Raw genomic sequence first — 16,673 nt, forward strand, 5'->3', positions numbered from 1 at the left:
GTAAAATGGTAATTTTTCAAAAATTAACACAAGTTAATTTGATGGATTTGTACAAGTAGTGTATGGTGGGTGAAGGTGCTCAGGATTCATTGGCTGTGGTACAACTGCCGATTAACCCTTGTACCTGCTCTCATGGGAAAGAATGTTGTTTTCGTGAAATGCAACCGTAGGTCAATCACAGTTCGCGATGTCGATGACAAACGCTATTTGTTGTATTGGATAGAAAGATAAGTCATTTATATGGTATAATATAAGTATATTATTATAATAAATTGATTTCAAATTATTTTACAGTTGTTACTCTTTTGACAATAACCCTGGGATGCTATTCATTAATCATATTAGTAAATACCATAGACCTATAAACTAATACAGTGTTTTCCACACCGCCCTGCTCTTGGTTAATCCAGAAGACATAACTGAGAGAGAGAACATAACATATAAGCATATGAAAGAGAAAAAACATGTTTTGGGCTATGTTTTGGAACACTGTAGCGGCCCAAAACCTCTATTTCTCTATCAACAATCCCGTCTGGTGATTTGTCTCTCCATGCGCTATCCATTAGTTTATAGATATATGGTATAGACGTATAACTTCTATGAATTTGTGATCCCGTAACAACATTATGAAATCGTAAAAATTATTTATTCTTAAAATGATATAAGTATAATATTACACAAATATTTAAGTTTAGAGTATGGATTTTGATGGGTTTACTTTTTTTAACTGGTTCAAAACAAAGTTTTGTCAGTTTTAAATATGATTCATGTAACATGGAACAAATGTTAACAATTTTATTTAGTGCTTTTGGATCATGAATTTTTTTGTTACACTCTTTATACAGCTTTAAGTTAATTTACATACTAATTTATTTATTTTTAAATTTTTTATTAAAATTGAAACCAAGCAGCTTTGTGTGAATAAAAGTCCTAATTATTATTATACATTGTTTTTTGACAATTTGTGAGTGAATAATAAATAAAATAATATATTATTGACGGGTTTGTAGAGGTTTATTTCTATAGCTTTTAAGTGCTGTAAAATCCATACTCTAGTGATATTATTATCATGATTTGATAATATTTTTACATTCTGTTACATTTCTATTTTATTTTTTGTCAGCCAAAAATTCATAAGACTATGTGTGTAAATTAGCTTTGAAAATTTAATGTAAATTATATAATTAAAATGAAACAGCAAATAAATCATAACAATAAAATATTTATAAAAGCAAACATATAATATTGTATGCCAATAGACATCAGACTTACTAAGTAACTAAGTTTAAAATATATCAATATAGGATAGCACAATGTTTAATCAAATGTATATGCACAAAATGCATTACAATTATTTTGTTCATGGAAAAATGTTTAATTTAAATTTATAAGTAATAAATGCACACACAAACAAAAACATTATATCTTTGTTTTTTTTTCTAGACAGTGAATAAACTAACAGCATTTTCTGACAAACCAGCCAATACTCGTCTACCGCTATTCATCATACCGGTTAAGGGACATAAATCCAAAAAGATGTCATCTTGAACATGGAAATTGTGAATATTGCTGCCCTGGTTGACATTGAATATTTTGACGGATCTTGACTTTTCATCAAAACTACAAGCAAGTGTGTCTTCGTATGATGCACCGGTGGTTGGCACCAAACATGAGCGGGACAATTGTGTAGCCTTATCTCCGCCTGAAAGTATTAGAACCATATTTAAAAATATATAAGACAAACACATTTTAAACAATTATTACAAAGGACATAGAGGGTACAATAATACTTAAAAAATATTGTCGAGACTAACCATAAAAAGTGACTACTGGAGTTATTACAGGTCCTTCTGCATCGTAATCTGCTATTTTAGACACAATATGTCTGATAGACTTGTTGGGACCAGAAGGTTTGGCAGATGACAGAATGAGATTAGAATTGTAGTCAAAAGAAGTATTAGTCCAGAGCCCTTTCAATGGCAATCCAGTCTCTGTGTAGGAATGCATTTCTTTTCCCGGTACTTGTTCAAACATAGACAATAAGTCCATTCTGGTCTTCATGAACCCACCATTAATGAACGCCCGAGATTTTGATGGCGAGATGGGGATCAGAGAAACACAACCAAGTTTTCGAGACTGATCAGCATTGAACAATTTCATATATCTGCGGTCAATATAGTATAAGGATCCCATTTGACCACCAGCAACCAACACGTTGGTATTGTCACCAGCCCAACAACATGACCACAACGGTTCATTAACTGTAAATTTAAGCATAATTAGTAGAAAATTATACTGAGACAAATAGTTAATAATTAATACTATATACATTATAGTTAATAATTTATATAATATAATTACCATCTATAGTAGAAACAGTCTGGTTGCAATTTACATCCGTTAGATTGATACATTTATCCAAGCTGACAGAAGCCAAAAGATTATGTTCAAGAGGATGGAAAGCCATATCACGAATTTGCTTTTTGTGTGCAAAAATACATTCTTTAGAAGCTTCCAGTATTGATCCGTTCAATTTTCTGATCACATGCGAATTATTGAATAATGACGATTCAGAATGCTGTGACACTACCTGATAATAATTCAATTAAAAAATCATTTAAAAAAAATTCAATTAACTCTAGTCTCTGACTAACACTTACCAACATCATAGTATGTTTATTGTATGCCATAACCCTACAGCCCACGTTCTTGCACATACTAATTTTTTTTATACATTGTCGTAATGAAGTAGGACCAGCTGCCTGTTTATTTAATAGATCTATATCCACCATAGTTTTTAATCTTTTCACTTCGCTGTCTAAATATGTAGCTTTGACTTTCCACTTTTCTGCTTCCAAATGCATTAAATTTTTCTCTCGATTTTCCTAAGAAGAAACAAAAAAAGTACAATAGTTAATATACAAATAAAATGATTTAATAATCTAAATCAAATAAAGTTAAATTATTATTGTAACTATGATAACTATATTTTATTAATTATTCTTACTTTTTCCACTTTAAGTTCAAGTGCAGTTACTTCAGCTGTATCCACAGCTACTAGATTTTTTGTATATAAAACTCTAATATCTCTTACATTTGCTCTTCTGTTACATGTTGGACATCTTTTTGCATCCCTATTACATCCAATCTAATATACGAGAATATAAAATATATAAACATGTGTACAAAAAAAATCATTGCTAAACTATTAACCTTAATCCATCTCTGTAAACAACTCTCTCCGAAAATATGACCACATTTCAAACAAGCCGGTTTATGCATACCAGTATTAGTCAAAGTATCTAAACATATTGAACAGGAAAAAGCTTCATCTTCTGTCTTTGAATTGTCTATGAATTAAATGAAATAAAAATAAATATATGTAACCGATCCTATATTGATTATTTAATAACATAATATTTAATTAGAAGAACAATTTTTAAAAAAACTTTATTTATTTTACCGTTTTCAAGATTTTCAAAAGTACGTTTTAAAGATGATGCTGAAGTTGTTGGTAGACATCTTATTGGAGATGTAGCACGAGATCCCACAGGAGAAGATTCAAGAGATGATTCTGGAGATGTAGCTAGAGAATCCATTGGAGATTCTATAGGAAATCCTACTGGAGATCCTGCTGGAAGGTATACAGGATATTCTGTCGCTTCTCCGTCTAAAGAATCATCTGAATTATTTGAAATACCTCGTCGCCGAGTTGCTCTATTTGCCATATTGATTGAAAATTGGTCCTGAATAAAAATAAATGATTTTTTATGATGATTAACTATCAAAAAATTAAACTAATAATTGAGTTTCATGCTGAAAAAAAGGATAAAAAATGTTGATTCTTTGAATAAAATTTAAAAAATATAAAAAATGTATTTCTTATCTATATTATTTTTTAAACAAAATCAAAGACATTTTAATAGTTACTAGCTAGAGTATTTAAATATAAAACTACATATTTTAATATACTTTATTCATTATATTATGTATAACAAATATTGAATATAATACATACACTAGCTTCATCATCATCATCATCAACTTCATATTCTTCAACTGGTTCTTCTACATTTATTTCTTCCATTGGAATTTGGTGCATATATGGAGGAATTGGAATCGCTGGTGGTACTGGTTCTAACGGTTCTTGTTGAGAAAACATTCGTGAAGTAATTCTTAGACCTGCAGCCAATATATCTGGCACATCTATACCACAATGGTAAGAGTTATAATAATTAAAATATAAAACATATAACATTAAAATATAATCTATTCTCACCATTTAAAATATCTATATCATCCCTTGCTAAAAAAGCTCTATATAAATTATCTACTTCCATAATGTCTTCGCTATGTTCCCATGTTCTTGATGGACTACCCATAATTTTATCTCCTCTGTAAATCATACAAAAATTATCTTTATAAATACTTAAAAGTTGAATTACGTCATCATATCAACCCTAAAACGCGTACTATTCATTGATTTGATAAATAATTATTATTTTTAGAATGTTTATCTATGCTTTTCTACCTCCCGTACATTTCTCTTAAATATTGTTAAATTTCTTTAGGAGGACACTACACATTTGTAAGACGAAGACTCCACTTAATGATATAATACAAGATTTTATTGCAAGACCAATGTTGTCATTTCGACTACTGTTAAGTATTATACACGTAAAATTAACAGGAAATAACCTATTCTTTACATAATATACTACATTTGTCAGTTTTGAAAATGGTAAGTATTTGGTGAAAAATTCAAGTCTCCGGCTATTGAATTAGGTAGGTACAACAAAAACTATTTGCGTATTGCGAGTGCGGCGTTGATGAAGTGAAACTTCTTTGAGGCATTCAATCGATTGAATATCTGAAGAATATTAGGTATGTTTTAAATTATGACTTACATTTATATTATACATCATTATATACAAGGACATATCAGGGTGAAATATCCCCCCCCCCCCATAGACCTTTTTTTAAGTTTTATAAAATAATATTCTTAGTCTTAGGAGTTAGCACTTAACGTGTTACAAGGAAACATAAAAAAAAAAGGTGGGTAAATGGATGTCGCTCTGCTGTACAGTAGGTTACAAGTGGGTCACTGTAATGGATGGTGTTAAATTTGAATTCAATGATATAATATCATTGTATAAGAAAAACGATTCTGAGCGAAAACGGTCAGTCAGCCTATGATATTAACAAGTATATTTGATGATATTATTGTGAATAAAGTAATTTATATATAACCTATTTACGTGGAGGCTTGTTTTAAATTTTCAATCCTTAGCCATAAAAGTTAAACATTTTATACATTTTTAACTACAAAATAATTAAGAAATTATAAATTTGATAAATGTTGTCAAAATTTGAATTTTAAATGCATATAAAAAAAAATTGTGCCTATGTATTTTTAATATTTTTCAACTGCTATTAGAACGATATATCAGGAGCCTTATATAAAACTTTCACGCTTTTTTACCCAACAAATAAAATTTTATTGATATTTATAGAAAAAAAAACTAAAAAAATTGAAAACTGACAATGTCCGTAAACAGTTCAAAATAAGTCAAAATATTTGGAAAATGTTATGGTGTATAGGAAATGCAATTGTAAACATTCAGTGAACATTTCATGTCCCTACGGTCATTTGTTTTAGAGTTAAACCAAAAACCAAAATCGATTTTCTCGAAAACAGATTTTGCGTAAAAATTCCCGTTTTTCCTTAATTTTTCTTTTGTTTTTCACGTCGCTTTTGAAAACTACTGGGAAATTTTTACTTTAGACCCCCCAAGTACCAACTAGATTCAATTTCTTATCAGAAAAGTTACTGTTGAAGAAAATCCCAGCACTTTTACTGTCCTAAAAGGTGATGTCAGAAACAAAAATTAAAGAAAATTAAAAAAAAAAAAAAAAACAAACATCATTGTAAAATCAATACATTCATCGCTTCGCTCAGAATCTCAAAATAATAAATTGTGTTCTATAATTATTTAATTCGGGAGCGTCGTTTCAACTTTATATTAAATTGTACTAGTAATTACAAAATAAAATATTATTGCAACATTCGAAATTACGATTTTTAGAATATTTTACATATAATAAAATAATATATTATGAAATAGTATACGGTATACCTATAATAATACTAAGTTTATTCTTAAATTTAAATATTTTGAGACACCTAATAAATTACATAGATTACCTAATTATATATTATACGTATATTTTGTTATTTATCATTTTAATGTGCAGGCACCTAGGTTAAATTTTTTTTCCGATCCCACCCCACCCCACACAAAAATCATGTATACGTCACCGATTATATAAGTTCTGTGTTTCTATTTGCATAGGCGTAAATAATGTTTGATATTAGGGAGGCTGTAGCTCAGGATAAGGCATTGGATCACGTACATGGTACATGGAAGTGTGGGGCTTCGCCCCCCCCTTAAGGGTTACAATACTTTCCTACTATATGCTACATAGCAACAGTCCTCAAACTTTTTGAATGCTCATAATTTATGAGTAAAAAAATATACATCTCATGAAAAATTATGCAGAAAAAATTTGTTTATTAATTTGTTTCTTTAACAAACTATACATATAAAATCAAAATACCACTTAGTCACTGATCGCTGTAACTCAATAACTACGCAACGAACGAACTTGAAATTCGGAAGAGGTTCTTCTAATACTTTCACCGTGCAATAAGAAAGGATTTGCCAAAATTCGCATTTTAAAGAGGTGCTCAAACAGGGACATTGAAGTTTACATTGGAAATTTTATTTTTATTTATTAATAGTTCCCATTGGTTACAGTCAACAGTAGACATTATTTGTGTTTATTTATTATCGGTTGCCATTGGTTTATTGGGCAGATCAAGTACAAGCTTGCATCAAATCGAATTATTGAAAATTGCCTACCAAGGTGATTGGTGAAATAGGTGCCCTTTGCCCGCGATCCGACGTAGCCGGATTGCCTACCAGGGTGGCTGAGTTGCACTTACTGCAGGCTGTAGCATGTTACACCCTAAAGTTTTTTTTTTTAAATTTTTTATTAGAGAATATACAATCTATACCCAAAGGCATAATGAGAATATGTGCAACATTATATTAAAAAATAACATGAGTAGGGTGAGGGAAGAAACCATCCAGTGATCGCACTTCCTTTTGCTTAAAAATTTGTGTAACTAAATATTTTTTTTTTAAATATTAATATACATTTTTTTTTCTGTTATTCATTAAGCAGATCTTTACACCAGTTTCTTTTTAGACGCCGTGGAGGGTTTCCAGGAATTGTGTGAGTGGCTAGACCGGATATTAGAGGATTTGAGTAAGCAGACAGTTTGTTGAAAAACCGTTTGTAATACGTTTTGGCTTCTTCATGTATAGTTTTCATTTTTAAGTCAGAGCGGAGAGTAAAATTAGATACATAAGGAGGAGCATTGGTGATGGAGCGTAGGATTTTGTTTTGAACGGTTTGTATTTTGTTGAGATTGGATTTTTTGGCATTACCCCACAGTTGGAGCCCATATGACCACATATAGGCTTAATTAGGGATTTGTAAATAAGCCATTTTGATGTTTAATTTAGAATGTTTGTTAGTTAATAATGTTTTGAGCAACCGGATGCGTGAATTTAGGGCGAGTTTTTTTTTCCCCTTACATGTTGCGTTCAGGTGAGGCGACGATCAAAGGTTAGGTACTTAACAGATTGAGATGAAGGTATAGGAATGTCAGCTAAGGAAACTTCAGGGCAGGGAGCAATGCGAATACACCCAAAAGTAGTTGAACAATCATAATTTTTTTTAAGATATGCGTTTTTTTACGGTTAATGAAGTTCTATTAAATTTAATTTACCATTAATATCACTAGAAACACTTCAATACGTTTTTTATATTCACTTGTCGATCACATTAAACGATAAAATTTCAATAAAAAATTATACATAATATCATCGTCCGAAAACAAAATAAACAACCAATCACGGGCGAAGCTGTGACGGGTCGGCTAGTATTTACTATATAATCATAAATTACATAAATGATAAAAGAAATATATTCTTCAACCAACTCGCATAGTTTTCGACTACAAAACAAAATATGCGGGATATTATTAATAAAATAAACATGATAAACCAAACATTATACTAATTTAAGAGGACGCTACCCATACATTTGTTATCTCCGTCTTATACACGCACGACAAAGCAAATTGTCGTTCACTAGTTTCAATAGTGTGCTATAAGTTTTGATACTAGAGTGAATTGACCTATTATAAAACTTTTAAGTAAGAACATTATCTGTGCTTAAGCGTTGCCGATTTTTCGAAATTTTAATTTTCAAGCAAGATATGGGTATGTGAAATATCAAAAATTAAAAATTCTCATCTCGCTTGAAAATTAAAACATCGAATAAAAGCCAACGCTTAAGCACAGATAATGTTATTATCTAAAAAATTGGTAATAGGTCAAATCACTCCAATATCAAAACTAACAGCACACTATTGAAACTAGTGAACGAAAATTTGGTATGTCGTACATGTGTAAGACGACGGAGACAACAGATGCATGATGGGTAGCATCCTCTTAATTCAGATATATCCAGGTAGCCCTTTGATTACTATTGCAGAGTCCAGACCACAGTATCACAAGACAGTTTGAGAACCTCTGCTGTAGCGTACACGAAATTCTGCATTCAAATATTATATCAAACTGAACCTAACAGCTGTTAACTAGTAATAATATTATATAAAAAAGATTATAATAATTAGGTACTACTTATTATATTACCTATAACATTTACTATTCGTTTTTGTCAAATATTACTTCAATCTTAACGTATTAATAATATAAAAATAAATTACAGAACAGTAATATGAATATGGTGTGATAAATCATCATAAATATAGGCTAACAAACTATCTTCGATCAGAATCATTTTTGGTATGTAATGCCTTATTATAAAATTAAAATTGGGGGACGGAATGGCCGAGCGGATTAAGGGGTCGGTTGTGACGCACACCGGCGCTGGTTCAAACCTCGGTTCACGGGCAGCATTTTTCTTCGGGCAAGTCACAGTGTAGATTTTTTATTTTTTTCATCTGCCTTTGAAACAATATACTAAAAGCCTTTTTTAAAATTTTCAAGCTTTTTAACCAACAAATAAAATTTTATTGAAATTTATAAAAAAAAAAACTTAAAAGATTGGAAATTGAAAATTTCCCTGAACGGCTCAAAATAACTCAAAATATTTTTAAAATGGCATGGTGTATAGAAAATGCTAATGTAAATATTCAGTATTTCATGTATCTACGGTCATTTGTTTTAGAGTTGCACCAAAAACCAAAATTGATTTTGCGTAAAAATTCCAGTTTTACCTTAATTTTTCTTTTGTTTTTCACAGCACTAATGAGAATAACTGGGAATTTTGAACTTTGACCTCCCGAACAATATTCACTTTCCCATCGAACAAGATACTGAAGTTGAAAATCGAAGCATTATTTCGACTACTTATCGTGACACAAAAACAAAAAAAAACAACACACATCATTGTAAAATCAATACATTCATCGTTCCACTCACAATCTAAAATGGTTTATTAATTAACTACTAATTAACTTTAAGTTTTAGATTCTAAACAGAGCGGTGTATTGATTTTACAATGTGTTTTTTTTGTCTGTTATCACCTTTTTAAAGTTGATTAATAAACCTATTGTTAACTATTAATTCTAGATTCTGAGCGCTTCGCTTCGATGAATGTATTGATTTTACAATGATGTTTTTTTGAAAAAAATTTTTTTGTGTCTATCATCACCTTTTAGGACAGTAAACGTGCTTGGATTTTCTTCAGTAACTTTTATGATAGGAAAGTGAATCTAGTTGGTACTTTGGGGGGTCAAAAGTAAAAATTAAGGAAAAACGCGAATTTTTACGCAAAATTTGATTTTGTTAAAATCGATTTTGATTTTTGGTGTAACTTTAAAACAAATGACCGTAGGTACATGACATTTTGACTGAATGTTTTTATTAGCATTTTCTATACGCGATAAAATTTTGAAAATAGTTTGACCCTTTTTGAGCTGTTTACGGACATTGTCAGTTCTCAATTTTTTTAGTTTTTTTTTCTATAAATATCAATAAAATTTTATTCGTTGGGTAGAAAAGCGTGAAAATGTTATGCAAGGCTCCTGAAATATTACAATAGCAGTTGAAAAATATTGAAAATACATTGGCACAATTTTTTTTTAGAAGTTTTTAAAGTTCAAATTTAAAACGCAATAATTATTTTGTAGTTAAAAATTTATAAAATGTTCAACTTTTGTAGCTAAGGATTGAAATGTAAAATAATGTTCCACATAAATAGTATATATATAAATTACTTTATTCACAATAATATCATCAAGTATACTTGGTAATATCATAGGCTGACTGACTATTTTCGCTCAGAATCGTTTTTCTTATACAATGATATTAAATCATTGAATTCAAATTTAACACCATCCATAACAGTGACCCACTTGTAACCTACTGTACAGCAGAGCGATATCCACTTACCCACCTTTTTTTCATTAACTTGCCTACCTTTGATCGAATTAACAATTTAGTTTTTTCTTAATAAATAATCTAGGTGAACAAGTATTAGTTTTAATATTGAAAATCAACATTTTTTATATACTTATACTTATACAATAATACACTGTAACACTATAATTCAATTTGAGATTATGACTACCTATAAACAAATTTTAAATGATGATATACAATACATATGTATATTAATAAGTTTAAATTTAAAACAATAAATTATTTTTAAAAAATCCATCCACAGGAATTACTCTATACCTACATAGGGTAGGTCACTATATTTTCCCACTGACTAAATCTAATCTAATAAAACATGAAAATACAGTGTACCTCTCAATTTTCATTGCTAAATAAGGAGTAGTAATAAAAATGGTAATAATAAATATTAGGCTTTGGTAAGAGCATAATTTATTTAGGGAAATTAATATTTTTGGGGACCAAAAAAAAACAACTGCGAACAGCTATGGTTGTTAGTGTTACTTACTAAATGTTCACAGGTAATATACAGTCCCAAATATTTGAAAAATGATCTCTCTATTTCATCAATAGTGTATTATATATTCTAATTTTAGAGAAATATGAATTGTGGAGTAAATAATATATATCTTGAAGCAAGCGCAGATCTAGAAATGTTTATAGGGAGTTATCAAAATAAAATAATTGGTTGGACAAACTTATGGATAATCTTGTATTACATTTTCAAATCTTAGTTTGAAAAAGAAAATTTTTTATGAATTCTCAACTCAAAATTATTTGCTAATTTTCGTGATTTTTCCAAATTATGTCAAGAATTGAACTTTAAATGCTTATAAATAAAAACTGTGACTAAGGATTTTAAATTATTTTCATCTGCCTTTGAAACAATACCTAGGAGCCTTCTATTAAATTTTCAAGCTTTTTTACCCAACAGATAAAATTTGATTGATATTTATAGAAAAAAAACTAAAAAAAAATGCAAGCATTTTTAATGTCTTAAAAGGTGATGACAGGCACAAAAATAAAATTTTTTTTAAAAATAATTTAAAGTAAAAAGGGGATCCTCATTTAAAACCAGATGTTTGTACCGCCTCAAGTAGTTCAAAAGCACATAAGAATTTGATAATATGGTCTTTAATAGATATGTTAACTTGAAAATTTTTAACTTTCTTTAATGTATTTTTTTTTAAATAAATAATTTGATTTACTGTGAATATTAAATAAAATTAAAATATACTTAGAATTACCTACCTACTCGTACAATCTACATATTAAAAATAAAAAAAATTTACCAATTATAAATAGTTCTGACTTATGGTCTCGTGTTAAAACTATATAACATTTTTGTGTAAAATTGTGGAAATAAAACAAACAATAAATATCAATAATTATTGGAAAAATCATTAAATGTAGGAAAACGCTTACCTATATACACTCATCGTCTATACTGAAGAAAAAATACAAATTTTTTAAAAGCAGATTAAAATGCAAATTCATTATCGAGATAAATTTATTTGTATTTTGGATTTCATATATTATGTTTAATAGTAGGAATACATATAGGTATCTACTATTAAAATAATATTAAAAAGGGTAAATGTTAATTAAAGTACAAAGTTTTAAATATAATTATGTAGGTTAAACATATTATAAATTTATAACTTTATAATATCAAGGGATTTCTTTGATAATAAATTATAAAATTTTTAAGTTTTTGAAAATGTTCACAAAAATTTACATCACTAGTGTATTTTAAGTATGCAGAGTGCAGAACTGACTTTTGTTCTAATCAATATTTAAATTTTTTTTAAGTATAATTTATAGTCACTTGCGCTACACATAATACAGTAAACAAATAATTATTTTTAATTATAATAGTAAAAATTTTAAATTTTAAATTTGATTAATTTTTTTTGGATATATTCAAAATAGCCAATTTGTGAATTTGTTTATAAGAACAATTTTGATAATAAAAACATTTATCCATGTCAAGTAGTTTTTTTTTTAATTTTTTTAAAATATCAATATTATATTAATGATTAGATGAATTTGGAATGTAATAATTTTTTTGGGGAATTTGCTGACATGAGTATATTTCTTAAATTATTTACTTATCATATAATTTTAACAATTTTTGTCATACGTTAAAGTAGCATAATTTTTTTTTTCATCAAGTCTCCATTATATACAGTGTATTTAAGAATTCCAAAAATCAAAATTTTAATAAATTCATTACTAAATGAAAAAGTGGTAGTTGGTAAACAGCATCGGTGAATCACCCTGTGAAACATCTCCAACACAAGCACTATACTCTATTCCAAATAAGTTTGGAAATCATGACCAAAATGCGTAGCGGTGCAGGCACATACAGTCTTGTTGGCTGTTGTCTATGCGCTGTGTGTGAACTACTGTTCAATCACAGTGGTCCTACCGTTCCGAGGCTGTGCAGTTTTTCCAAACTTATTTGGAATATAGGTATCTATAGATTTAAAGAGCAGTGCAAAAAATAATTATAACTATAGGTAATTAAATATAGGTAATTTCTTTTGCAATAAATAAATAAATATACAAATATAGTAAATGGTAAGTACTATAGACACCTAGTGAATGGTGAACATTTTTTTATATTTTATCGTAGAATATATAGGCAACTAACCTACCTTTAACGTGGATTTTTTTTCCAGGTTAGTAGGTACCTACTTTACTATTATTATGAAGCGTTGAGGGAAACAAACATTTATTAGGTAAGACGCCATGCAATGATTCAGTGACTTGGATGGAATCTTATTTCAGATAAATAAATAAAATATAAACAATTGTTAGGTAGCAATAAAATATAAAAACATAAAACTTGTTGATTGTGTTAATAAACAAGCTCAAGAGGATTAATGTTTGACATAAGTAGACGCATTGTTTCCAAAAGTCCAAATCAGTAATATATATCAATTGGAAACCACGTCTATAGGTATAGTTGGTAATATTTGAAGAGGTTATGATTCTTTTACACAACACAGAATACCAACATTATGGTAGACATCCTCTCCACCCAATCCTGTAATAACTTTACCTATAGGCTATAAGTATTCATTTTGGTTTAAAATGGAAATGTTATACTCACACTATTTGATCGATGCAATATCGGATTTGCTTTAAAATTGAAGTGCTCAACAGGGAAAAGGGTGTGAAAACTCAAAAAACAATAAAAATATATATACCCTGCCAAGGGTTGAGTGGATGACGAGTGAGGGGGAGGGGGGCGTGTTGACAGGTCGTCTGCTCGCGCCCAAAATGGCGGCTGAACCTGAACGTCTATCGACACAATTGTGGTCATTTAGGTACCGAAACGACAAATGTCTGCGTCTCACCGCTGATCGCGCGCGCCCATCAGTTCATGATGATAATATACTTACGTCGGACAACTTATTTTCCGAAGCAGAAGCGGAGAGAGGACCAGCACCTGATCACCACCACACACCGGTTGGAATTGACTCGTACGTTGGAGAGTGGAAGTGGCGAGAAGCAAAACAACGGCGCAGCTTGTCCGGACGGCAGAAGACGCTCTACAGGTTACTGTGCAAAGCAGTTTCGGCGGCAGTTGACAGGAACGCAGGATGCGGGTGGCGGCAAAGAGAGCAATAAAAACTGAAAGATGAACGCCTCGACTCAGATGATCACCGCGAACAGTAGTCAGACGCTATCGACAGTCGACTCCCAAGTGGGGGCGAGTGGCGCTACTCTGCTAGACGCTGTAGTGGTTCAACACTTGTGCCGATCGATGTCCAAAACAAAATAGTAAATACGAATATATAATAATAACGTTGTTGATAATGAAAATGAGAATCGAGCATTGCGCAGAAGCCGGAAAAGCTGATCGTCAGGGTGGCCGACGAAAACATAAACAAAAATAATAAATATTATTATACATTTACATGGTGACCGCGGGTCTTCGACCGGCGGACTCCACACACAGTGGTGGCGGCACTGTTCGAACGGTGTTACCCACACCGTTCGATCATCGTGAAATAATATGGTCAACACCAGCTGGTCCAGCTGCAGCTGTGTAGTTGACACCTTGGTATTATATGTTCCGATATTCGTGGTCCGGTACTCACTCATAGATAATATAAGAATAAAATTCTTATATTATCTATGTACTCACTACTCCGGTCCACCAACGTTTTGATAAAGATAAGAAGCACTCATTTTCAGCGAACTTCGTCTCCGTGTTTTAAGTTAAAAAAATGTGAATCTTGATGGTAAGAACTAAGAACATTTTCTGTGTTTCAGTGTTTGCATTTGAATTTTTTATGATAGTTCAATTTTTAGCAAGTTTTGTAGGTATAGCGTAAATTACATATGCTCATAACTCATTTAAAAATTGAATTATCGTAAACAACCCACATACAAACACGCAGATAAATAATGTTCTCATACCATCAAGTTTCATAATAACATTGTACTAGTATTTATAATCAATGATAATACATAGGTCGATTCGCTCTAATTTTGAAACTAACAAAGCTAAACGCGATCTTCTGAGCGTAAATTTGGTAGATATATTACTTTCTTGTAAGACGGAGACAATTAAAATACAGCTAGCGTGTTATGTCCTCTTAAGAATAAAATATAGATTCAATTTTCTATCAGAAGCCATCCACAAATTTTAAAAATATAAAGTAGTAAAATCTGTATACCTACAGATAAAAGTAATTTAAAAAAACATCGTATTGTATAACAATGAATTTATCACTCCACTCAGAATGTAAGTTTAAAAGCTCTTGGGGGGGTCTGGTCCCCCCTCACCCATAATTACGTAATTGTTATTGCCTATACCAAATTGAATAAATGAGGAATATTGTGCCATATCCAACTACTAGACTTCATAGTCTTCTAGCTGTGTCCCGCGTGCTCCGCCCCCGTGGATAGTTGTTTGCAAACAGTGGGGGACTGTTGCTCGTGCAGTCGTGCGCGTAAGATTTGTTAATTTTTTAAATATTTATGAATTATATTTCCGTCAATGTATGAATAAACCAGTCGGGTAGGCAATCCGACGAGGTCGTATCGCGGACGACATACCAGTGGGTATAATTACAAAATTAACTTGAAATCAAGCCTACAACCTGGATGTACTCTTTCATTTGAACAAAAAAAAAAAAATCAAGAAAATCGGATGAGAAGTTTCAGAGACCATTCGACGCAGAGATCCCATTTTCACATATTATATTGTATACATATAGCATACATTTAGCGCGCAAGTGAAATTGAATATAGAAGTATAGATAGGAATATTTAGATTGTTGAATCTTACTTCTCGGAACAATTCATATATTGTACACGCCGAAATGTTGAACGGTGTGGATTAATTGTATGCGTTACAAAAAATCGGTACTTGCTTTTATAGTAGGTTTAGATTAACGACTAAAACTATAACAATCATAACCAATATAACAACTTTACAATGAACGAAAATATAATATATCGTTTATAATATGTTATTTTAATATCATTATTCTACTGTTTCAAATACGATATAATAATATCACATAATAATAATACTATATAATATTACCATAGTTTTTATACCAGTTATATTTATATGAATATGGGTTTAGAAAGTAAATACTAAAATATAGTGCAATTAACGATGCAAAAAAAACTAATGGGAAAACGAACGACTGAGACATAGTAGCAAGTAGGTACTATTAATTATTATCATTAAATAACAATTAGTATAACGATAGGCCATTATTGTTGAATCGTTACCACAAGCATCTAACTCTCGAGTAAAATTCGAAATCATTCAAAGGTTATCGTCGGTTGTAACCCCTACGAAATTCAATTCCCCCGCTACAGACGCCGATGTATCACTATAATAGTCGAATCACTATAATATAGTTTGTGGTCTACAATGCTCGATTGTAATAATTTGTAGATAATGCTCCAATTAGTTACACGTTTATTATAAGTACCACATTTATTATTATAACGTGATACTTGATACGGAATAAATTAGTAGAGTAATAATTTTAGTAAACGTTTCGTGATTTTTCAATTGAGGATGATTGACCATCTAATGCAAAGTTATAGCCATTGGGCGATTGGGGTCATTAAAGT

At 30.3% G+C, this 16,673-nt stretch overlaps 1 protein-coding gene across 2 annotated transcripts; it reads right to left on the reverse strand.

Annotated features, from left to right (window-relative positions):
* Window positions 1–235: 235 nt before the first annotated feature.
* LOC132950576 (E3 ubiquitin-protein ligase RFWD3-like) lies at window positions 236–14,433 on the reverse strand. 2 transcript variants are annotated; one of them, XM_061022090.1, is made up of 10 exons: window positions 13,970–14,433; window positions 4,280–4,395; window positions 4,019–4,206; window positions 3,464–3,746; window positions 3,214–3,350; window positions 3,008–3,148; window positions 2,661–2,885; window positions 2,362–2,590; window positions 1,815–2,261; window positions 236–1,702 (listed from the first exon to the last, which is right to left on the reverse strand). In XM_061022090.1, exons 2-10 carry the CDS (start codon window positions 4,380–4,382, stop codon window positions 1,440–1,442), a joined length of 2,016 nt encoding a protein of 671 aa, XP_060878073.1. In that variant the 5' UTR covers window positions 4,383–4,395; window positions 13,970–14,433; the 3' UTR covers window positions 236–1,439. The 2 variants fall into 2 exon arrangements, with proteins under 2 accessions (XP_060878073.1, XP_060878072.1); XM_061022089.1 differs by lacking the exon at window positions 13,970–14,433 and having other exon boundaries at window positions 4,280–4,406.
* Window positions 14,434–16,673: the final 2,240 nt, after the last annotated feature.

The sequence above is a fragment of the Metopolophium dirhodum genome, chromosome 8, assembly GCF_019925205.1.
Source record: "Metopolophium dirhodum isolate CAU chromosome 8, ASM1992520v1, whole genome shotgun sequence".
NCBI lineage: Eukaryota > Metazoa > Arthropoda > Insecta > Hemiptera > Aphididae > Metopolophium > Metopolophium dirhodum.